This window comes from Aythya marila (genome assembly GCF_965140915.1).
Source record: "Aythya marila genome assembly, chromosome: 5".
In the NCBI taxonomy this organism is placed as follows: domain Eukaryota; kingdom Metazoa; phylum Chordata; class Aves; order Anseriformes; family Anatidae; genus Aythya; species Aythya marila.
In genome coordinates, this window is record NC_139046.1 from 40336007 (window position 1) to 40360803 (window position 24797).

General features: G+C 35.5%; 1 protein-coding gene across 8 annotated transcripts in view; it reads right to left on the minus strand.

Annotated features, from left to right (window-relative positions):
- Window positions 1-2184: 2184 nt before the first annotated feature.
- Window positions 2185-24797, minus strand: part of CDIN1 (CDAN1 interacting nuclease 1) — a 124654-nt gene continuing 102041 nt past the window's right edge. For 4 of the 8 annotated variants that reach the window (XM_082762592.1, XM_082762589.1, XM_082762588.1 and 1 more), the window contains one exon: window positions 2185-4985. In XM_082762592.1, the coding sequence (XP_082618718.1) occupies window positions 4850-4985 (136 nt within the window). In that variant the 3' untranslated portion in view covers window positions 2185-4849. Of the gene's footprint in view, window positions 4986-15966; window positions 16004-16940; window positions 16995-24797 lie in introns of those variants that run through there. The other 4 variants (XR_014317684.1, XM_082762587.1, XM_082762586.1 and 1 more) reach the window with 4 other exon arrangements.

Below are 24797 nucleotides of genomic sequence, written 5' to 3' on the forward strand. Positions count from 1 at the left end.
TCTCTTTATTATGTGGAAGAGTTTTCACAAAGTCTTTTGAAGCTCTTTGATCCAGCTTTGAAATGATTTTAGTAGATTACTATTGTACGAGAAACGTAATTTATAGTAGCTGACCTAAGCTGCTCTTTGTATAACAGCCACATACGAAACAATAGCAGGAAAGTGAAAAACACAAGGGGGACTAAAACTGTTCTGTTTATTATTTAGCTCATAATTACATCTTCCTTATTTAATCTTTTGAATCCTGGCATGTTCTTAATAATACAGGTTCAAATAATATTTACTATACACAGGAGAGTTAGTTTTGAGTAACGCATTTAGACTATCCAAACTTTGTGTAACTTGTGACCTTTCCCTAACCTAAGCGAAGTCTATTTTATACAGATCGTCCTAGATAGACGGTTTCTCTATAAATGGTGAAGTTGCTGCCAAGCTCCCATTGTTAGTTAGCTCATTTTTCAACAGGCACACTCGAAGTTCCTATCACACAACTGTAAAGAGCAAGCCCTTGAGGTTTCTTCTTTTGTCAAAGTAATAAAATGGTTATTTCCAAATAACCTGCAAATCCACAACAAATAGCCCTTTGTGACTTAGAATTGGGGTTTTGTAGGCAGCCTGCTATTTTATTCCATAACAGTAAATTAATACTTGAGCAGCATTGGTCTTAACATAGTTATAACCTCATTGCCCAAATAACAAAAGCGTGTTTCTTACAACTGATCCTCACTCACTATTCACCATCTAACTGAGAAGATCCTTTAGAAGCTATGTAAGTAATGAGACCACTTCAGCTTGAGTAAAAGGAAGAATAGAGTTCAGTTCTGTGCACTTTTTTTGTTGACCCTTGCAGAGATGTAAACAGGAACAACCTATAGGATGTATGAGCTTTTGCCAGATGAACTGTGGTTCAAAAATGGGGAGCTAGCCATCTTTTCCCTTTGGAGCTAAGGAAATTTTGTCACAGGAGGGAAGCCAAACATTTGACTTCCATAGACCTTCTCAGAGAAGCACTGCTAAAGCTTGGCAGGTGCTTGCAGAAAGCCAGTCTTAACAGTCAAATTCCTAACATAGGCCCTGCATGTCCTAGTACAGAGGCACTACCTACTGTCCTTTGTACAACTCTGTGCTAGATAGGAACAATTAAGCTGCATTAGAGCGCTGCTCTGTCAACATTCCCAGCCTGTGGAAATGACCTAAAATGATAATTTCAGACCAAGAGAATGCAGAACATTCACATGTGTCTGTGTTACACCACGGGGATATACAAGGAAATGTGAGGGCAGTATCAAAATCCACCACCTAAGAGTAAAAGCAAAATTACTTGAGATGGTGGGTCAGCCCTAACACACTTGGAACTGGAAACAGCACTCCTCAGATACACTAGCAGAAATAGAAGTAGGCAGTAGAAAACATAGGACAGATTTTTTTCAAAGGGGGAACAAGGGTAAATGATACTGAGTAAATAAATGAGAAATAGTTCAACAAGATGGAAAATCAAAAGGGCAGGAAGTAAAGGCAAATGGAAAGGGCTGTGAATAGTCCTCTCTAGTAGCTTGGATGGTAAAGAGAACCCAGAAGGTGGTGGAGAAATCTGAAAGCAAATACCAGAAAAGAATGAGATTTTTGAATAAGCAAGTACAACAAAATAGGATAAAAAGTATTTATGAACTATCTATACTATTATAATTATAAAAAATAGTGAGGTAAGCACAGGAAGACACTTGGTCCTTTTTTTTTTCATCTTTAGATCAGACGTTTTGTTCAGCTCTGAGCTGGCTTTAGAGAAAGATTGTTCAATTCATGCTAATAATGAGCTCCCAGAATACAGGAATGCTAAAAATGTTTTCTTAGTTTGGACTGTTGTACACTAGAGTGTGCCCTGCAACAATTGTTGTTACTCTTACACAACGAAGTTTTACTTCCATGTTCAACACAATTGCACCAATTTCTAAAGCTTCTAACAGGCCTTATTATGGTGTTTCTAAGAGCAGATGCTTGGCAAGTCTATATATGCCAGTAAGAACATCATTCAGTTTTATGCACACTTCTGCTTTCTGGCTTGGCATAATTCATTAGCACACTCTACAGATTACTCCATAAAACTGGATATGGCTTTAATGTTAGGGTTTAATGGCTACAGCATTGCTTAAAAAAACAAAACAAACAACAAAAAAAACACAAGCAAACAGTCTCTCCTCTTTAATACGTAAGTTAATGTTTACATCTGATAAACAGAAAATACACAAAGGAGGCAAGATACAAGTTGGAATAACAATGTAGTTTTAATTTTTATGATGTTCTGTTTTCAGCATTTAAAGTACTGACACAGCATAATTTTTGTGGTGGCAAAGCTTGCTTGATTACACTTAATTAAATTAGCACAGTATGTACATTTTTGTGGCTTATTTCAACTTCATTCTAATACCAAGATTCTTAAAGGGGGCAATATACATAAAGATGAGGTCAAAACTTTGATTAAAGACAGCTGTATTGCTTTCCAACCTGTTATGTCACAGCATTAGGTAGAGGAATAAATAAACAAATACAAGCCTAACCTGATTTATCTGTGTATCCCCACATAAATTTGTTTAATGTAAAAACAAATAAAGCAAAGCTTTGATGGAGGTTGAGCAGAATTTTCAACATCTGTGCAGATAAATTTAATTTATTCAAAAAGAAAAAACAGCATTAGTGCATCATGTAAAAGCTGATTTAAATGATTTCATACAACAGAAAGCATATGCACTAGCCAAAACAAATTCAGTTTGCCCTTAAAACCTATTTCACTTAGACAACCATTACTTCTTGATTTTACACATGCCACTAACCTAATCTACAGTTAAAAGTCCTAGGGGCAGCAACACCCTAACTGCAGCTTCTGTGTAGCATCAAGCAGGTACACTTCACAGATTGTTTCTGTGCATCTTTATGTGCAGATCCATAAAGCTGGTCAGTTAAAATAAGCTAAGTACAGTACCTTAAATAATTGAACATAAATGAGTTGCAGGTGTTTGATTTTTTTTTTTTAATAAATCTTTTCACTAGAACACATTCAAAACCAAGCAAATAATCTCAACATGCCAATTGCTCACTGTAGAGGGGCTAAACTAGCTTGTCTCTCAGCAAGGAAAAGAGCACTTGAAAGACTAAAGATATTTTTTTCCTGATAATGAAATATTTGTCAAAATGATAAACTTCTGTTTAAAGCTTACTAGAAAGTGTTAAAGCGAGAACTAAATATTCAAAATAAAAATACTACGCATTCATATGAAAAAAAAAAAAATCCTTTCTTTAAACCGAAGGTGAGACTGCAGAAAGTGTGCTTGTGATTTCTGAAATCATACAGATGCACAAAGTATCACCAACTGAAAGATGATGAATATGCACAGTAATGTTTTAAAGACTTTTTCCTTAGGGAAGAGGTCATTAACTTGTGCTTTAAGGGTACTGTTAATATACCTCTAATTCTACAATGGAATCTGTACCTCTGCTGAACTGCTCTTGAAATCTGGACGTGGCGAACATACAGACAAACTCTTGCTGACTTTTGAAAATATTTTGTCCTTTCTTGAATGTCTGTTCGCAAAGAAAGGAGTAATGAAAACAGCTGCTGGACTTGACACTATTTATTAAGAGATCTCTAACTCAGAGAGCAAAACTGAGTCCGAATATTGCTCCCTGAGTGGTGCTGAGTATAGAAAGAAGATGAGATTGAACCCCTCAAAATTTCAAGGGGGGCTAACGGCCACTTCAGTGTACTTCCAGTCATGGTGGTTGAGAAAAATAATTATCTTACAAGAATACATGAGTACTCGGGAAACTTTAGCCCACTTGCATACTTTATCTGTCCCATAAGAAGCACTGTTTTATTTTTTTTTCTACTCCACTTCTTGAACACCAGCGAGATAATCTTCTTCAAAAGTAACCCACATGGAGAGCCCCTGCATATTGTTCTTCTAGACTTCAATATACCAGAAAATTGCATGTTACAGTACCTGCAGGGGTTAAGACAGATTCATTACTTAAGAGAACAACTCATAGGTATGGATTCTTGGGCAGGGAGAGAGAAAAGGGAAGACAAAACACAAGTTATTTTGGCATCATTAAACTTTTTATAAAAAAAACATGAATATGTACCGCAGAGTTCACAGGCTCATATGCATAAAATGAATCCTTGCTTTTCACTTCCACTCCCTAAGAATCCCTTAGCTCTAGTTATTTTTTTAATAGTTAGCTTGGGATTCATTTTTTTAAAGCAATAAGACAGCAAGGAAACACACACTAATTATTCCCTCAAAATCTGGCTTTTTACTGTAAGAGCCAGAAGTTACATGATCCTGTCCCAACAGTTGGGCTTTATGAGCTATGCACTGTATTGTTTTAAGCCCCTGAATAACAGCCTTTACCAGTTTTCCACCCTGGTGTAGGTGTTCCAGCCAGATCACTAACACTGAATAAACTTGTGAGTGAAACCATGAAGTCCCTTATTTTTAAAGGTGACTCTGAAACAGGAATGAGATCTAAAAGTTGTACCTTTCGTCCTCTGCACTGTTTTCTTTGTTTAGAATGCTTGAAGAAGCCATCCGGAAGGAAGAAAGATTATGAGTATCTAGGAACTCTCTGTTTGACAGAGACAGAAATGCTGATAATGAGTGGGTTGTGTCTGTCTTTTTTGGCTGATCACAAGAGAGGTCTGAAGCAAAACAGAAACTCTTGATATGTTTGTGTAAAGAGGCAGTAGCATAAGCACGGGCAGCAGGAGTTCAGCTGAAGTTCAGGGCAGATGCTGCTATTAGTTTACACTGCAGGAAAGTAAAATTGCTTCCGGATTTACCTCTTCCTCCCACCATCAGCGTTGAGCCATGCTGTGTCGCAGAGTCACAATGTCAGTAGGAAAGCAGTCTTTTAGCAGGATACCACGTTCACGATGGCAGTCCAGCTCTTCAATAAATCCATACCAGTAGATCACTAATCCAGGGCCAAATCTATCAAGCAAAAAGGAAAATGAATTTATGTGGTTGTGCTAGGTGGAGTGTAATTTCCCACCTCTGCAATTCCAACACAAGTAAATCTTCTGTTAATTTCACTACCAAATTTGAGATCGTATTTGACTTCCATTTAATTTGCAAATTTTAATCAGCGTGGAATTGATATATATCATTAATGCCACATTCCATTAATAAAAATCCTAGTTAGAGACTCAAACAACCTACATTAGTCTTTTTTTTTTCTTTCTTTGAATAGCTTGCCCATAGCAGTAAAAACAGACCAGTGTCTTAAATAACATTTAGTAACTTTGACACATACAGAAGTTTCTCTCGCCATGCACTCAGCTTTTTCAGAGTTGGACATGTAGGCATTAGAAATAAAGAAGTTGATGCAAGTCCCAGTTCATGGAAATTGCAGTACCACAACAATCAGCAATGAATCCTTGAAATATAACTTCTATGATGTATTGCTGTTCAGGTAATTATTAGTGTAAAGCAGAATTTGTAAAGAAACAGAAAGTTTCTGCTGTAACGTCTCTGAAATGTGCCTGAGGAATTCCTCAGATATTACTAGCTCTGACTGTTTCCCACTAGGCAATCTCAGGAAGTAGCCCTGTGGACTATTTTACCCATCAGGAAGTTCAGACCTTCAGGCTGGGTTCATAAAGAAGTAATCACTATCAATCACTGTGTACTGCGATATGTTTTGCACATCAGTTTCACGTTTTTCCTACTGAGAGCACTTAATTAAAGGGCAGCATTACTTTTGGTGTAGTGTTGCAGGAATTTTACAGTGAAATCATAAATTATGAATGTTGGGTTAGTAAAAGGATGTCTAAAAACAGAACTGCTTTCTGTAGTCTAGCATTACAGCAGTCTGTACAACATTAGGCCAAAAAGCTTTTTCTTTCCTTGATTTATTATATGCTGTAGTGAACTTGCCAAAAACAACAGTGCAGGATGAGCTGTTAGATACCGTCTGTACAAGAAAAAGTTCAATAGAATGTCATGTAATGGTTTATATGCAGAGCTGTGCTGAGTACTCAACCAATATGGTAGCCAGTTTTTGTTAATGTTTAATTATAATAAAAATGCACTGGGGGGATGCACAGTAACCTAAATGTCTACTCGACAGACAATGCAAGCACTCAAAACTGTGGACAGTGCCAGACTGGCTTCATTAGGGTGGTTTCTTTCCAACAATGGAGGGAAAACTCTATTTGATGTGCTCATGTAATAGAACAGGCATCAAAGGAAGAAGAAACCCCTGTGGCTTCCTCCTGCCGTTTCAATTAGATATGGTAGTCTTTTACCCAAAACTGCTGCATAGTGTTGTAACATTTTGGTTTATGGCTACTGCTCTCCAACTTAGAAGAGGCTGCAATTTAGTGGCTGAGTAAATTACCCCTCCGCATAGCTGAGGCCGCCTTGGCAAATGGGATTTTTGAAACTGAAAGATACCATTTGAAAGTAGAAAGGTTAAAATGGTGACACATCCAGATGCACTAACTAGCATATTCCAACATGTTTAGTACGGAAGCAAGCACAGACTAAAAAATGGCTCCTAAGTTTTCTCTGGCTGGCCAACAACTGCCTCTAAGGACCTGTCTCCATTCCCACTTCTTGAGGTTCATGTGGACAGTACAGCAACAAGGAGCTAGGGGGGATGTACTTATGTATTAACCAATGTTATTTTAAAAGCAGTAATCTCCACGTTACAGATCCTTATGTTTCTATTGCACTATTTCATGCAGGGCAGAATCAATGAAACATACACGAGTACTTGCTCAGTAGTGTGTTTACCTGGTAAAAAACTTGATGCTAATGAGCAGCTGCTCAGCCCTAGTTTTAAGGGGCTCATTTTGCTCCATGAGGCAGCCTGAATCCCTTAGCCACCATAAAATGCATGGAGCACTGTGCTTAGGTTATTTGTTACATATTTGAACTTACAATCTCTAATAAAATTAACATTTTAAGACTCCTTAAAAAGGTTATGTCTTTCTGTCTTATCATCACTACTCATAAAATCAGACTTTTAGGAATATCGTTTGCTTAAAAAAAAGTTCAGAAATGCCAAATTTGATGATAAATTATATATTCAGGCACACTGCATGCTGCTAATTGCAGGAACAACTACATCTTTAGCATGAACGCATAGATCAGTCCTGCTTTTCACTGTGTTAGTATTTGCCCTGTGCTGCCTGTAGCACTTTTTCACTGTATTGTATCGTTCCTTCTATTATACCTTTATATCACAAGGAGCATATGTACGATCACATAAAAAACATGCCATACTTTTGTTTAAAAACACTTAAGTGGAGTACTTAAGACCGAAATTAACTTGTTGGCACATTAAGTATTTGCCACTGAGGATCAGGAACTCCTGCTGCTAAGTGCTAATTTCTCTCTCATTAACGCCCAGAGTTGGCAAATCACAAACAATGCCACTGGTTAATTACTGCTGCCTTAATTTGAAAAGACACTCAACCTTTTTGTGTAAGAGGATGAGGTAGGGAAGTGTAACCTGTAAGTAAGAACTACCCTTTTCAATTTGACTCCTTCCAAAGTGCCTATATGCCATCACGATGAACAAATTTCAGTGCTGAAAACTGTAAAGATGAAAATAATATTTCTGCATTAGTCTTAACATGTAAAAAACTGGTGACTTTGGTTTACAGGAGAATAAACTAAAATGACGGAATGCTTACTTTGTTTTGCTATGGAAAGGGGATTCATTTAGTAGCAACGAGGAGAAAAAAGCCTTTGAGCATACCAAATGATTCTAACGCTGTAGTGATACTGTACGCGATACAGGCCAGGTTGTCTCATTTCATGAGGAAGACATGCTGTTTGAAGGAGGTTTAAGTTTAAAATGAAAAAGCAAGCTTATAATGTATGTAACTGGCTGTGGATTTTGCTCTTGCTCAGACAAATTGTAAACCCCCTAACTAGGTGTTTAACTTCCCCCCCCCCCCCTCCCTTTCCGAAGTCTTTAGTTCTTATCATGAAAAACTTAGAGGCACAGGTTATAAAAACCTGTAGTTCTACCTATTCCAGGGAAACTATTGCTTTTTGAACTACATGGCCTTTTCTTTTAGCTGAAGTGAGATCAAGTTAATTAAGGTTTTAATTCTATGTTTTGCGCAGTAAAAATAGAAACAAACAATAAATACAGATGCTGTCTTCCTTTGGAATATAATAAACAGAGCAAGTAACACTTGTCTACACTAGTTGCATTACTTTACTTAAAAATCAATTATTGTAGGTAGCATTACAAAAATCCTGTTTCAGTCATTGTCTAGTTTTGACATGAGAAGTCGTGAGTACAAGGCAACCAAGGCACTCTAGCAGCACTTCATTGCAGGATCAGAGTGCCAGAAGTGCCAAAAGGGAGACAGACAGACTTATGACCCCATGGTATAGCAAGAAGAAAGACAAATCACAAAGGCTCATGGATTAGTTTAGGCTACCAAGGAACTGCAGCCTAATTTAGGCTTGATACAAAAGATTAAACTTAGTCTAAGGGCAGCAGACAGCGTCTCTCGAAGAATAAACTGAAGGATTTAAGTTAGATGCTGGAGATAGTAAAATATAGCTTGAATATAGTTACATGCTCAGTACTTTAGCTAGAACTTACGTCTGATCATGTTACTCTAAATAAGTTAGCCTTGCACTAATTCAGGAGTGTTCAGAGAATCTTTTGTACTGGTTTAATTACACTGATTTTGAGAGACCCATAGCTAAAGGAGTATAGATTTGTACATCGATAAACCTGGGATGCTGTCCTTTGTTCCTGGAAAGGAGTTTCACAGAGAGATGATGAACAGCCAGGAAGGTAAAAGTCAGCTAACCTGAATGTGCTCCTAACACACCTAAGTGTGTTTGGAGCACAAAGAGCCAAACGGTTGTTGTTCTTAAAATAAATAAATAAATAAATAATAAATCATATCTTCATATAAGAAAAACAAAACAAAACAAAAAAAACTAAGTAAACTAAGTAAAAAAAAAAAAAAAAAGTAAAAAGTGAATCTGGCTTTAACTTGCCCTCCAGTTGAACCAGTTTTGAAACTAGAAAAGAAAAAATGACTTTTATTTATTTATTGAAGCGGCCTAGTAGGCTCACGCATATTCTACTTCACTTTAAGAGAAACTACTTTCTAGTAATGTCTTTTCTTCTGGAATGTCTGTGTGGGGTCTACTAGCTTCTAAGGCTTTGCCTAGACATGTGGCTGTTGGGAGTTGATTTTTTCACCATCAAAAAGCCTTGCATGTGGTTTTATGAAAAATGCATTTTCAACACACTGCTCGATACTGAGCAGAAACGTAAAACATCTTGCAGTTGTTTTTAAATAAATGTTCGCTTTATTTATTCTTACTCTATTTGTTATAAATGGGTTATATGCATCTCAGAACAATGTAAATAATTCTAATTCCAAGAGACTCTCTTAATGAAATGCTGGCATGTGAATTATTATTTCTAATATACATGCATCTAAGCAAATATTTTAACAAACTCAGCAAAGTACTTGTTAAATGAAAGCATAGCAGTCTACCTGGCTGGTGATTTTAATTATGACGGTCACATCTGAATGTACCTTTGAAGGACTGTATTCTGGTCTCTCACTTGTTAATGTCAAATCACTGTCAGTGCCAGCTGGAAATCTGACTTTGTTACTTTATTTTATTTTTAAAATATCAAGCAGATTAGGGCATTCTAACTTGCACTATGGAAATTACAATGATTTGGAAATAAATTATTACATTCTAAATCAATTTAATACAGTTCTTGAGAATCACAGTTGTGAGTAAAGTGGTTTTACTACTAGTACTAATAAACCCCATAGTTATAAACATAAAAATCTACAATATCGCTTACTTTTTAAGGGGTCAAGCTTTATTTTGGGTACTTGTAGAAGTCTTATATATGTCAGTGGAGGGAACTGGCTATTGGCAGAGTGAGGCTGGTAAGCAACAACTGCAGACCACATTTTCAAGTAAGGTCAATTGGCATCAGTCAGCCAACTTCCTTATGTCTAGACCAGTTTACTACTGCTGATGACACAGTATTATATATCTTGGCAAATGTTTACTAGCCACTGCTCAGAAACTGACTTTGATTAGCAAGAAATTTTCCATTTTAACAGCTACAGCAAGCCTAGTTCAGATTAATTTGTAACAAGCTATTTCTACTATTGTTCATTTATATAGAGGCTTAAATCAATTTAAGGTACTTGTGCATAAAAGAAGTGCATCCTTAAAAACTCTGAATGCAATTTAAAGATAACTTTTTTTATTACTCCTTTCACTTTTTAAATCCTCCACATTTCACTTTTGTTTGTGAACCAGTGGCACACTATGACTTAAATAAAACATGCCTTCAAGGTATCACACAGATACTTACTTCTGACTTCACCACATCCGGTCAAAACAAAGAAAAAAATTCCAATGCTTAGTAAAATCAAATAACTGAAAGATATTTTTTGCTTAAAAAATCTGGTCCTTAACTTGTAACCTCAGAAGGCAACAACATTTTTGTTCCCAAACTCCCTTAAGCTACTTGATATTGTCTACCTGTAGCAGTAGCTGTACAAAAACATATTTAGCTGGTGAACATATCTCAAGAAAAAGTTTAGCAAGTTCCCATCACATACTTTCAAAAATAATAGGGAACTTGTACGTGGCCCTAGCAAGCAATGTATCAAGTCCCACACAGAGAAGTCAGCAGCGTGTTATTTCTCAGGGATCCAGGCATCCAGTTTATGCTGCTTCAGGTAAAATTAAGCAAGTAAAACCTAATCTGCTTTAAGATTTGATGTTACGACAGTGGTTGGGTGAAATCTTATTTTTACTGAAGACAAGAAAAAATTTTAAGTCTGTTAATATTCTGTGAGACCTCAACTCCCAAGTAGGTTTTGACTCAAAAATGGAAATTTTTTGTGGGCTGAGAAAGGTAAGCATTTCCTTGAATGCCAGGTATTGATGTGATACTCAGTTGATGTGGAATGGTGGAGTTGTCAGGTGAAAAAAGGTAGACAGAAACTAGTATCAGGACTCTGTCTCTGTAGTCACACCTCTCTTGGATACAATTAAATTTTAATGAGCTTTTTTTTATACCAGCTTACTCTGGTTTACACTAGAGTCTTTTTCTCTCTTCAGTGAGGCTGTTAAAGCATCAATCAAAGAGCAGCATTTCATCGGGCTTATAATATGATTTAATTGCTCTTGGCATTTGGAGAAATAAAACAAATCGAGTGATATTTATACGGAGATAAGAGACCATTTAAAATATTTTAGAATTTTGCATAGCACAACTTTTAAATGCGTATTAATAGAATGCACCAAAAACTGTGCAAGGCACTGTCATTAAAATATTATAAATACAATATAACTTTTAGCTACATAATACATTTTTAATAAACAACCTGTCGAAACACATTATCCACTTACACTTATTCATTCAGATCTGAGTACTGTTCTCCAGGCAAATAAAGGATTTTTATAATCCTCAATGACAACTTAGGGTTTTTTTAAATATAGTTCTCATGGAAATTAACTTTAAAAAGCTATGATTAAATAACATTAAGGTTACACTGATTTACAGGGATCAAGGCTTTCTAAGTGAAGAGCTTAAGGCAGCTCTTCATTAAGCCTTGACTGAACTCTGAATTTTTCAATTTTTGTTGGTTTATGTCCTAACTTCTTTGAAACATAATACTTTGTGTTTATTAGTCTTTGAGATGCTCATCTCTCTAAGTGGCTATGTGTACTTAAGGTAGAACATCTTTTTTAGTCTCAGCATCTTTGAAATGGGTTAGATGCACACCAGTCAGTAAGGTTTTGTGATGTAAAGAGAGACTGTAAGGTACTCCTTATGCCTGTGTTGCAGGATTAGGCTGTTGTAGTGAAAATTACCGTGATATTCGTATCAGTGCTTTGGAAAGAAATTGTTAATCCTTGTAGTGCTTGACTGTTTGATGGAAATTATGGTCACAGTTGTCTCTAGCATTAATGGAGATCACTTGGGCGTGCATTTTGGAAAACAATGCATTTTAGCTGTCTGAGAAGTTAGTTCCAGTATCTATCTAAAAAGAAGTTAGAGATAATAGAGAATATTCCAGCTACCTTACTGGTAATTTGGAGATAGATAGGTCCAAATTTCCCTGGAATATAAGGATCTTGTATTGCTTACGGCACCCTGGATGATGGGCAAAGGAGTAAGCAAAAGAATCTCAACCAAAACAAAATCTCAGTCTGAAATGCACAATAGGAAAAAAGTTTTTTACATTTTCTTCAGAAATTTGATAAATTCCCTTCTGATGGTGAGAGTCTGATATTCTATACCAACTAACTGTTCCCTCTTGTTTTACTCAAGCAGCAATACCTTTCCATCCTACAACATGCTATGCTACAACATGCTTAACTTCTAGTTAAGTGGTGCTACTTATATATACCAGTTTCAACATTGCAAAATTATTGCTATCCTTTGAAAGGGTGTGAAGAAAAAGATGTTCCATATATTGTCTTTGTAAGCATCACTTTCTGAGTAAACCCAGGCAAGAAATGGTGCTTTCTGAGGTACTTGCTTGTTACTGTTTCTCTGTGAAAACCTTATCCCTATTAGTTCCCTCTACAGAGACTGCTGATGTGAGGCTGCTATTGTTTGACTCTACATCTTTTAAGCTTTAGGTTGAGAGGAGTTACTGAGGTTATTTGAAACGTTTTGTTAAACTCAGAGCAGTCCTCTCAAAGGAATGCTTGGCTGCAAACTACCTCTTATCCTGGGTGACAGAAAACATGAGAAAAGCTTTTGAGTAGAGTTAGATTGAGGTCCAGGCAGCCATAAGTGCTGGTCAACTCATGTTGCCATTAGGTGATTAATAGTTGTTTATTTTTAGGGCTGGAAGTAACAGGCCATCCGAAGGCCAGTGCAAGATGATATCTGAATAATCTGTGAGTGCCTCCTAGTTTGCAGAAATCCTTTCTTTCTGTGCAGCTGTTTATCTGGTGACAGTGCTTGCCAGAGCGATAGGATATGCCAAAAGTGCATTTAAGAGGGGATGCAGGACTGCTCTCACAGTAATTTATTTTTGTTTAATAAGTACTGTAAAATGGAACCACGCTAATTGGAAAAGTTGTTCAGCAAATTTTGATCGCAAAAATGTTGATAAATAAATGCACTGTATACCTGTATTTACCATTTGCTCAGTATAAATCTTGGAACCAGCATTAAAGATACCTCAACATTTTGAATGAATTATTAGACAATTCTTTATCTCAGAATTCTTATACACAAATATACAATAAAACAAACAATGTAACAGATGAATTAACAAATGGAGGACAACTCATCTGTGCTTCCAACTTCCCAGATCAGAGAATTAGTCCAAGACTGGATAGTAAATCACACTGAGTATCTTCACACAATGCTGCTTAGCAGTTTAACTGCCAAACACATCATTGTGTGTAATTGACAGGCAGAAATATTTTATGTGTGATGCTGTACTTAAATTTACTGTCTCTGGAAGTGTAAGTCACCTATCTGTATTAAGCAGGGAACAGATGAAGAAGAAAATGCTACATTTGCTACCCGTTGTTGTGGCACCTCAACTCCAGCCAGAAGGAAAGCAAACACCTCCGCCGATGTGGAAAATAAAAATACTCTTTGCCTCCTTTGGAATCTGCTAGCAAATTTTAGTTGTGCCTGGCATTGACGCTCTTTGTTATGAATGTATCAGTTCTAATGCCCTGGGCCCTTCTGAGTTAATACGTTAAAACCAGTGTCTGTACAACCCAAGTTGGCCCTGCCTCATTTCACATTTAAAAATAACTTAATTTTTAGTTATTTGGAAAACATGCATCCTGAGATACGTAAATCTTTTGTAGCAACTTGTCACCTGCAAAATATCCAGTCTTTCTTTCAAAAAAAATAAAAATAAAAATAAAAATCCAGAGACTTCAGGACACCATCTGGGCTTTTTGTAGAATTATTACATTTGTTATTAACTCAAACTGGTGCATAACTGGGGATTATTTCCCACCTTTTCCAAAAGGAGCAGCTTTTTGCCTTCTTTTTCACTTAATATATATACGTACATATACATGCATACACACAGACTTTTTATGTATCTATCAGCCAATCACAGCTCTACTGTGAAACCTTATCACCTTCTGAAAAAAAAATCACAATGCTATCTAGATTTATTTACAAGTTATTTATTCTTGCTTAGTATATACCAACCCTAGAAACAAGTTAATTTTAACTTTGCTTACTACACACTGAATCTTTTTGGCTCACCATTAAAATAAGAAATACTGCTTGCAGGAAAACTATACAGACATACAGTGCCTTATAAGGGAGAATAGAAGAAGGAAGATTCAGAGGAAAATACTATCACTTGTTCAGGTTTAGAAGAAATACCAGATTTGTCAAGATAACAGTGACATATTACTACCAATGTCTGATGAGAATTGAGCCAGAAGTCTGCAACATGATAAAATGAGTATGAACATGAGTGTGAACACCTTCCCTCATATAATTATAAGAATGCATTGAAAATAGTGGAAAAGAAGTTGGACTCTGTATTCCCATGTTTTATTTATCTTTGCCATGCAATTGCTAGATTGATCTTGTGTCAAGTCACTTACTCCATATATGGCATTTGTGTGTTAGCTCTTCCCAAAGATGGTGTGAATGTTATTGTCCCAATAGCCACAAGGTCATCGTGTTAAATATGGGAAAATCCTTTCAGACAAGTTCAAAACAAACTCAGAGTGACTACATTCCCTCTCCATGTCCCCCCCCAAAGGTCAGGATAATGTACACACCTGTGCTGTTCAATTGGATGACACCATAAAAACCACAGTATTGAAAATGGAGTCTAATGTCATCAGTGGGTAAGTTATAAATAAAACTCATGCAAAATGTTGCAATATTAACTTTATGTATAATACAAGGATTTGTCTTGCTTATTGCTGGTTTAGGTGTCTGGTAACCATCACTGTTAAATATTTTTAACATTTTAATAAAGCACGCAAAAAATCCATTAAGCACTGAAAACTTCTAGTTTTCAATAATCTTTTCACTGTAACTATTTTTCTTACCCTTTTTTACTTTACAGGAAGTGTATTTTATAAGGGAAAAATTGTTGGTTGGCAGTCTTTTAAGGGCATCAAAGGTTGCACTAGCATTCCCTTTAAATGAAATAAATAGAAAAAGTATGAATGATTGAGTCCTGTTCAGTCCTGCTCCTCCTGCTCCCCCTCTTAAGACAAAAGCAAAACTAATAGAAAAGAAAAGCAACAACAAGAAGAAAAATCATGAAATACAGTTTTTCCCTCCCAAGTAAACTAAGATTGCAAGTAAGCAGCTTGAAACATCAAGAACAACCGAACATCAACCAGTGTTCTCATTCACTCTGAGCCGTGGCTAATTTTCAGCACACCACAGTTACCTTTTTTTTTTTTTTTTTTTTTTTTTTTAATTTTATGTTCTTACATTGCTGAAAAGCTCAGAGCAAGTATATTAAATGATTAGTATCTGTTGTGGTTAGATGCCTTTCCCTCCCCTTTATCAGCCAAAATTTTGAGCAATTCTTTTGTTCTATGTTTACTTCTTAAACTGCTTATTTTCTGTTCTCTCTGTGCATGTGATTGTGATGCCAAAACATTCAAAACATAATGGAGGATAGAGGTTAAAAATGGTTCCTAAATTCCGTAGTTGCTGTTTTCTTGCAGTACCCTCCTGAGAAAGCTGTCTTTCACACACATCCATTTGTCATGAACAGCCACAAAGCAGCGTTAGGGAGAGGTGCTGACATAAGGCTTCCAGCTGGTCCAACCTGAGCACACTGTGTATGCTGAAGATGGGAATGACACCTCTTCCTTGAACTGAGTAATGGAAGCCCAATATAGGCCATGAAAGACACTTAAGATATTTTTCCTGTCTGTCCCCTCAGTTTATAGTGGTCTTGCAAAAGAGGGAGTTTCCGTCTGGTTAAGCTAGCTGTAGTTTTAACCTATAAATAAATAAATAAATAAATAGAAAAATAAATGAGTAGGGAGAATAAATACAGGGAGAACAACTGGATCATCTAATTAAATTAGACAGTCAGTGAGCATTTAGGCAATTTCAACTGCACGTTTCCTTCTACTTCTAGGATCTCTCCATACCAAACCCTGACTTCTACTAGAGGTCTGAAAAATCTCTCAGTGTGCCTTTGAGGCACGATGTTTTTTATAAATTGGTACTTCTACACTTGAGATAACTTTTGTACAAAGTTTTAAATAAGTGAATTGACTTAGAGGTAGGCCTGTGCACAACAGACCAGAACACCTTAGGTAGATACTACATATTCCTATAAGCCAATACAACACACTCGGCAAGCCTGACATCGCCTTCCTGAAAAATCAGATGAATCTACAGTGGGATTTGGAGCTTCTCAGCACCAAGTCTGTGCTACCTGAAATTTCTCTAATGACAAAGCTCTCTCCATTAGGCTACTAGATGCACGCTAACTTGAAATGATGTGGTAATATTACTATTATGGTACTATTACAGTTACAAAACACAGCTACTCAGTCAAAAAAAAAAACAAACAAACAAACCAAAAAACAAACAGCTGCCCCTATTACTCCTTCATCCCCCATAAAAGCACCACTAGGAAGCATCTGACAGCATGATGTATAAATGGACACAGACATACACATTTTTTTCCTCAAGCCTTTCTTTCCTTCCCTGGTTGAGGAAAATTTGGGCTCCTCACACAGGTACCATATTTTTGCCAAGGGTAAATAGGACTTCCACTTAGAGACCTGTGTATATCTCTCCCTCTCCACAACTGCTAAATCCACATTAACATTTTTAAAAGCTATTTCTAAAGCCATACCAATAGATTAAGCATTATTTATAGTGAAGTTCAAAGAGAAGAGCGAGTAGAGCTTTGCCTGTCCTACCTGATTTCACTATGGCAACTGCAGAATAATGGTAAATTCAGGAGATGAAGACAGCTATAATTCCAGTTGAACCAGCAAAAATAAGAATTAAAAAAATCATATTTAATTTCTTGATTACCTATAGGCACTTTGAAACCATTCTTTAATTAAAAAGTCAGACCACAAATGGAATGATAGAAATGGTATAGGACAGTACAAAACAGCTTCTATTTGCTTAAGTCATGTTTCCACTTTAATGTACTTATTTGCTCTCATTTACTTAATGCTGCCAGTGTTTAGTACTGTGCAAATTTATGGAAATCTGACTTTAAAGAGCTTTGTGGTACTGAGTGATTTTTTTTCTTTTAATATATACGTACACTGAAGTGACTTGACTTTCTGGAATAAATGAAATAACTGAGTGGATTGTAACACTTTCTTGTGCTGTACTGTGAGGTAACATAGGTAACGTATAAAACAAGCCGATTGGTTTTACCTCAATTTACTTTGCACAAGAGTCTGTCCTTGCCTATAAATAAGGATGGATAATACCTGATAGATTTGCAAACTTTTTCTGAGGGCATTTAAGGACAATTGTGCATTTGCACAGTACCTTGGCTTACACACTGCAGGAGTTGTGAGATTACATAATATTTACATTAGAGGAAGACAAACCGTATTTCACTTTTTAGAAAACCAAACCAAACCGGATACCATATTTGGATTGTTACTGTGTAAATACATAATAAACAAAACTTAATAAAACAGCAGATGTGGTGACAGTAGAGGAAAACGTTTGACTTGCTGCTCTCAATATGTCTGGCAGCCGTGACCAATCACAGGACGTTAGTTGTTTTAAATAGGAAAGATCCAGAAACCAAAGCAAACATTTTTAGCCAGTGTTCACATTAGCTACATTTTTTGCCAGTAGTAATTCTGTAATAATTCTGACCTTTGTACGTGATCTGCACTATAACAGTAACATGCTAGAAATACTGCTGCAGTACTTTTCAAACCTACAGATATACAGACCACAATAAAGAAATGATATTTCCCTTTGCATTCCTGCAGGAAGAAGGAATCAATCTGTGTAACAGTTGATCAGTAGTAATGCAAAGTGATGCAGCTATGGAAAAATAATCCTATGAAGTGCTGGGAGAGATATTTTCAGTAAAATTCTAGAAGCATTGCATCTGCTTAAAGACTTGCTTAGCACTCATCTGGAATCTGCAGTCAGGGAAAAGAAAGATGACCCATAACTGCCAGATACAGAGCATGGCTACTGCAATGTCCAGGGAAACAAACAGTTGGTCACAGGAAAGGCAACGTGAATTCAGCCTTTGCAGAGAAGTGGTGTAATTATTCTCTACCAGCACATCCAGGGGGTCAATGCTCTGGGTCTAGAACAACTTCCGAGGTAGGGCAGTGGGACTTAAATGCTTCAAATGCTTTAAAAACCAATCTCAGTATGTTTAATAAATGGATTACAAGACATGGTGTTTATGATAGCCGGGGCCTAGATCATGAGAAAATCTTACACACTCCTAAATGTAGTACATGAATGTAATAAACAAAGTATTTTCCCAAGCAACTATAAATGGTATCACCACTGCTGATAAAATTAAACACAGACCAAAATATTTTCTCCGTACCTGAGGAACAAAGATGAATGCCTGTATAAAATGACACTCATTTATAAAACGGGATACCAGAAATGCCTTCAACATGTAGGAGGATAGGAGTTTTAAAAAACATAGGAGTAAAAGAAATCTCCTATTCAAATGAGCAGTATGAACCTGAACCTTTATTTAGTTGCTGTGAAATCCCAGCCCACAAACATAGCTTAATAATTTAGTCTTCATAAATAATAATGCACTGATTTTTATCAAAGGTAACATCTTGAACTTGCAAAGGTTCTCTAGACTTGTTAGATAAATGCATAAAGACAAACAAAATTTTTAAATTGAAGAAATGAATACTTTTTTAATTTCTCTTTTTGCTTTTACAACACATACGTAACCAAACTCAAGCACTTCTGTTTCAGTGTTACCTAGGTTACTCGTCTAATCCTCAGACCTAGAGCAAAGTGACAAAGTATACGTAGAAAGAAATGTAAACAACCACCAAAGCTCAGAAATCTCAGTAATAGCTACTTCACTGTCCCCTGTGCTAGTGTTCAAGGAAGCAGTGTTTTATTATCTGTAAGTAATACCCATACCACTCACACACACTGCTGCTTTTTTAAAGCCATTTCTGGATTCCTCTTACGGTTCTGGTGCTGTACACAGCTCATGAAAGGTTCCTGGGACCATGTGGACACCTCTTGCCCTGACCTGTCTGCAGAACTGTACTCCACATGGATACAGCCATTCACAAAGCATGAAGCAAATCTATAGGTAAGTGATGGCATCAAATTCTCAGTGGATAAATTTTACCTGTAGAACAAGCTCCTGCCAGAGGTAAGTGTGACAGGTGGCCTGCCTGCTTACTGAATATGATGCCAGACCTGCCACATACAACAAACCTGCCCATGGTAAAAATGGCTGAATAGGGATGAACACTTTGGCGTACAAATAGAGCTTTATTTAACAGTAAAACTGAACAAAGCAATAGCAATTGAATCAAATGTGACAGCAAAAAAAAAAAAAAAACAACAAAAAACAAAACGTTTTATTACACTTTAAACACTTTATTACAGTTCTTAAGTTTGTGTTTGTATAGCTAGTGAATTTATTCTTAAGCATGTCTAAAATTGAATTACAGACACATGTAGTGGTGATTTTCTTTACAGTCAACTACCAACTGGATGAGTAAAAAAAGAGGGGAACTATTCCAGAAAACAAATAGCATACACTCAACTCCTTAGTCTTCCCTGTCCACTCATTTACACAACACAAATGTTTATTGGAAGGATGAGCTCTAAAGCTTCAGAATTCAAACTCTGAAGAAAGAACCACCTCCATCTACTTCTACCTACTGCTTCTAACAGGGGTGCTTTTCATATAACATATTTTGGGGACATTTGAACAAAAAATAATACAAGAAACAAGAGAGATGAAAAAAAATAGAGATTATGTGATCAGAGTGGAATTAATCTTTGTGAAGAAAAAAATCTAAAAATTTATGTGAAGTCAAGGTGTGGTATGAGATATCTAGACAACATTTACAAATCCCAAAAGTGAAAAGTAGATGATTAAGCCACAGTTCTCATTCAGTATTAACTGGCACTTACTAACAAACTTGCAACGAAGGCTGTCAATAAAGAAACAGACGCTAAATGATGACACATAAATTTTGGGCCATTTAAAAAAATACAAATGGTCTAAAATAAGTTATATAGGGAACAAGCAATCACCTTGTCTTACTTTATGTATCGGGCTAAGTGGAATATTATCTATCCTTAGAATGTTTCCAGAAACCAAGAGAAACAAATTCAACAATTTTAGTGTCTTATCAGATAAATGAATTTACATACAAAGCTTTTAATCTACAATAAATATTTTAGTTCACTTTTAACATTACAATAACTTTGAAAACTGTTTTCCTTTTGCAAATTGTAATGCTTCCAGATGAATCAAAACATTCAGTAATTAAAGTGTTGGACTAACTCACAGGTAAGTGGAATAGGTACTTTTAACTGTTTGCATATTTTGGCCATTCTAGGTGAATTAAAAATACATGATTTTAAGATAGTGCCAGAAAGGTAAGCCTGGCAGTTTAGCTTGTCCAATGTCTAAAAAGAAAAACTGTCCATGAATGATAAAATTGAATGTCAATTTTAAAAATATTAATTGGAACTATTAAGCAAACTTGACTATTTTGAGATAATTCTCACTTATTACTATATGCTAAAAAGGTCATCTTTAAACATTTTTTTAAAACTTACTTGAAGAGTAGTTATTACAATGCTACCTTTCGAATAAGCAAAGGGTAAATATTTGGCTCTCAAGAATAGTCTTATGGGAAATGTGTATTGTGTTTACTGTTATATGATGATGAAATGTCAACAAACTAAAATATTTCTATAATAAATTATTTTATTCAATAAAAGCATCAATAGTTTGCCTGGCTTTAAAATACAATTTCACTATAATGCATCAAAAGAAATAACACTAATGTAAAAGCCCTGCCATGTGCATTAGTCCATATTAAACCACAGTCCCTTAGCCCATTACCTTAGTGTACTGTTAGAAGTCTGAAAAAAACACAGCTACAAGGAAATTCAGAGATCAGACTAAAAATCTTTACTTACCACTTTGTGCCTAGATATCATAATTTACTGGCTGTATTAAGGATAAACCAATAATTCATAATTCCATGTCTTTATCGTTTTAATAAAAAAGGCATCTTTAAACATAGTACTTAAGAACATGCACAAACACACACAGACACTACAATAAATTGTTTATATACATGGTACTTTTTCAAAACATGGGGGGACAGACTTGATTACTTCAGTAAAATATAAATAAAGAAATATTGACCAGTCAGTCATTCATTGGACTGTATGATAGGAACCTTCCAAATACAAATGAAGAAAATGTATCTATCATCTCATAAATAATGTTTTGCCCATTAAAGGCATGAGAGTCAACTGATACTTCACAGGATGAAATATGAAAGGCAAAGCGGTTAGCATGATAAAGAGGAAATTTTTGCAATAGTTCAAAATGTAGAATATATATTAATGAACATAACATTACTCTTTTCTAGAAACATCGTCTAATACTTCCCATTTTTCCCCAACTTTTAAGCATTCTATCTTATTCACGATTCCCTCACATGAATGGAAGGTAAACAGATGCACTGGAATCTCTCCTGACACTAAAGCATCTCACAGTTGTGGATTTTAATTTCTAGCATACATTATGATCTGTACTTAATGGATCCTCTATTCTTATGCCATTTTGATTATATCAGCATGTATTTAGTCATTGATCAGCAACTCCATTTGTCTTTTATATCACAATTTGACATCAATACAAGAAACAGGATGAGATGCAAACAAAATGATATAGAATTGCTAAATAACAGTCGATCATGAATTATATTTGCAATGCATGTCTTGTCAGTTCCGGATTTAACAGTAGGTAATGAATGCTTCTTCGTACTGCACTCCCAAAAATTCAATAAATGCAAGGAGCAAGCATCTTCCAGAACAAAACAAAACAAAAAAAAGCAATTAGAAATTGCTAATCACATCTAAGGATTATTGGTCTTATTAAGAAGTCAGGGATGGAAATTAGATATCTCTTTGTAGTTACTGTTATCAGTGATTTGGTGATCTCAGGTGGATCTCTAGTAAACAATACTTCTAAGAAAACCCTGCTTTAACTGGAATGCTCTTGGAATTGAGCATGTTCCCATTAAATTATTCTTTGTGTTGTTATTCTCAACTCCAGGCACCAGATTGTGCGTATTGCTGATGGACAGGAGTTGGAAAGGGCTTTAGCTGCACCACCTTTTACCTTAGCATCATCTGGAAACTCAACCTTCAACATTCAATTCGACATCAGATTGAAATTGAAGTTTTAAAGCTGAAGTTTCCACGACAAAGGAACTATTTTGATTCAACATTAAAGTTTAGTAATTTTTTAAATGAAACTGAAACACTTTCAAATTTTTCATTTTAGTTTGCTGAAAAATATTTCAGCGTTAAATCGCCCCCTCCTTTCTTTTAACATGTAAGAATGTGTTTAGACTTCCTCAACTCTAATTAAGTACTGTCAAAAAAGAGCTCCAGAGCCCCAAAAGTTCACATTAAATACAGTGCCATGCAGAACTGCACTTGTTGCTTTCTTAAAAATTGCATGAAAGAAAACATTTCAAGTTCACCCAAATAATTGATATATTCTAAACTGAACCAAAGCAGACATTTCACTTTGACTTGTACAGCAGAAATGTTGAAACTTACTAAAACTTTGTTCTCTGTCCAAAACCGTTCCCAACAGCCAACAAAAAATTCCTAAACAAATTTTCTGGAGTGACAATGATTATCTTTAAATATAGGAAAGAAGAATACCATAAGAAATCAAAGAAATATGTCATTTTTATATCTGATAACCGAAATGAATGTTTTGGCATTAATGAATTTATCTCCATTGCAGTCTGATGAAGCTTTTCAGATTTTTAGTACTCGTTTATCTTTGTTAATACACTCAGGCATGCGTGTATCTACTGAGAGTTCTGCTTTAATGGCTGAAAGTTTGCTCTGCCAACAGGAAATGGTAAAAGACTCCAAAAATTAACGTTATTAGCAGTTTGTCTTCCACAAACAAGGCTATCGACTTTTAGACCTCCAGAAATGCAAGGATAGGAAAAACATAAGAAATATACTGGAAAAACCCAAACCCCAAAAGTGGAAAATGGGAAAACAACAATAACAACAAAAAAGCAAGAACCCCACAAAACTGATGTAAGCTTCATATCATCAGCCACACATGAAACATTTTCAGCCAGCCAATTTTAACCCAGTATTTATTTCGAACTTCACTGTCCTGTCTTTTAACTTAAAGTTGTTTATAAATTTTACGTGAAAAGATTCCTGGGCAATAAGCTCAGAGATAGAGCCAACCTAATGATTTATACTATTGTTGTAGTAACATAAAAATACAGCACAGTCACAGATATGTGCACATACACATACATATATGCATATATACAGGGGAGAGAGAGAGAGAGAGGGCATGCTCATGATGGGATTCCTTATTTTAAATTTATCTTGGTCAATTTTTTTCACTTCCTGATAAGGCAAATATAGTGAGAGATAAGTAACTTTACAACCATCTCTGTGCGCCACTCTTGGTTCCTAAATTATACATTTAGTCTTCTGACTAAATTAAAGGAAAATAGTTAAAGGAAATAATATTTATTTGAAAAACAAAAACAAAACCCAAAACCACCAACAACAAAAAAAAACCAAACAAGTACACACTTATTAAATTGGTTAAGGTAAATTATAGGATAAACAGGAATAATCTGCCCTTCTTATGGCGAAATGTGACTGTTTTTAATTATACTTTCATGGGATTTACCTGAATTCCATGATGGCAAATGCTTTCCTTTTAGAATAAATTTCATCTGAACTCAAAACAATGCATGAAAGAAATTTAAAATATTTGTCTTAGTGTATTTATTTCTATTTGTTTTGTAAACCAAAAAGATTGCATAACTTATTTTCAGTGTAGTTGATTCCATATGTACAAAATCAACATGAATATTGTGGTACAACTTTTATTGCAGGACAGACTAAATTTAGCAAGACATTGCTCTGAGAAAGTTGCATATTTTCTGAATGACTGACTTTAAGAAGAAAGAAATAAAGAAAGCACTGTTAAAGCGGATATTTTTATAATAAATGTATAGCTTGGAAAAAAACAAAAACAAAGAAGTTTTCATACACAGACTGAAGTTCACTACAAAATTGTTAGTTTTTTACTTGTCAGTTTGGAAAACTAGTTTGAACTTCATTGCTGTCCTGACCAAAACTCCTGATTTGTTAGTCTGGTTTTTTTCAATGGCTAGAAACATCTTTTGCATGCTATTACTATCCTTAAACTTAAATAGCTTTCTGCTAGATGTTTAACTCTCTGATGTACCTAGAGAAAACAAATGTACATGATGTATTACAGACTGTGCTTTTTCTTCTCTGCTGAAAATGACCAAGCAACTTGCTTAATTTGGAGAATAATAATTTAGTTGCTTTAAAGAGCAAAATATAAGACTGTTCAGTATCTCTAAATCATATACATTTAAACAAAAGTAAGTAAAAATTCACCCTAGGGCAAGTCTGTCTTGAGCCCTGGTAGACACATTCACCTGATCTGGCAAGAGAGTTGAGATATTCCACAACTTCATTATTTCTGAAAATTCTACAAT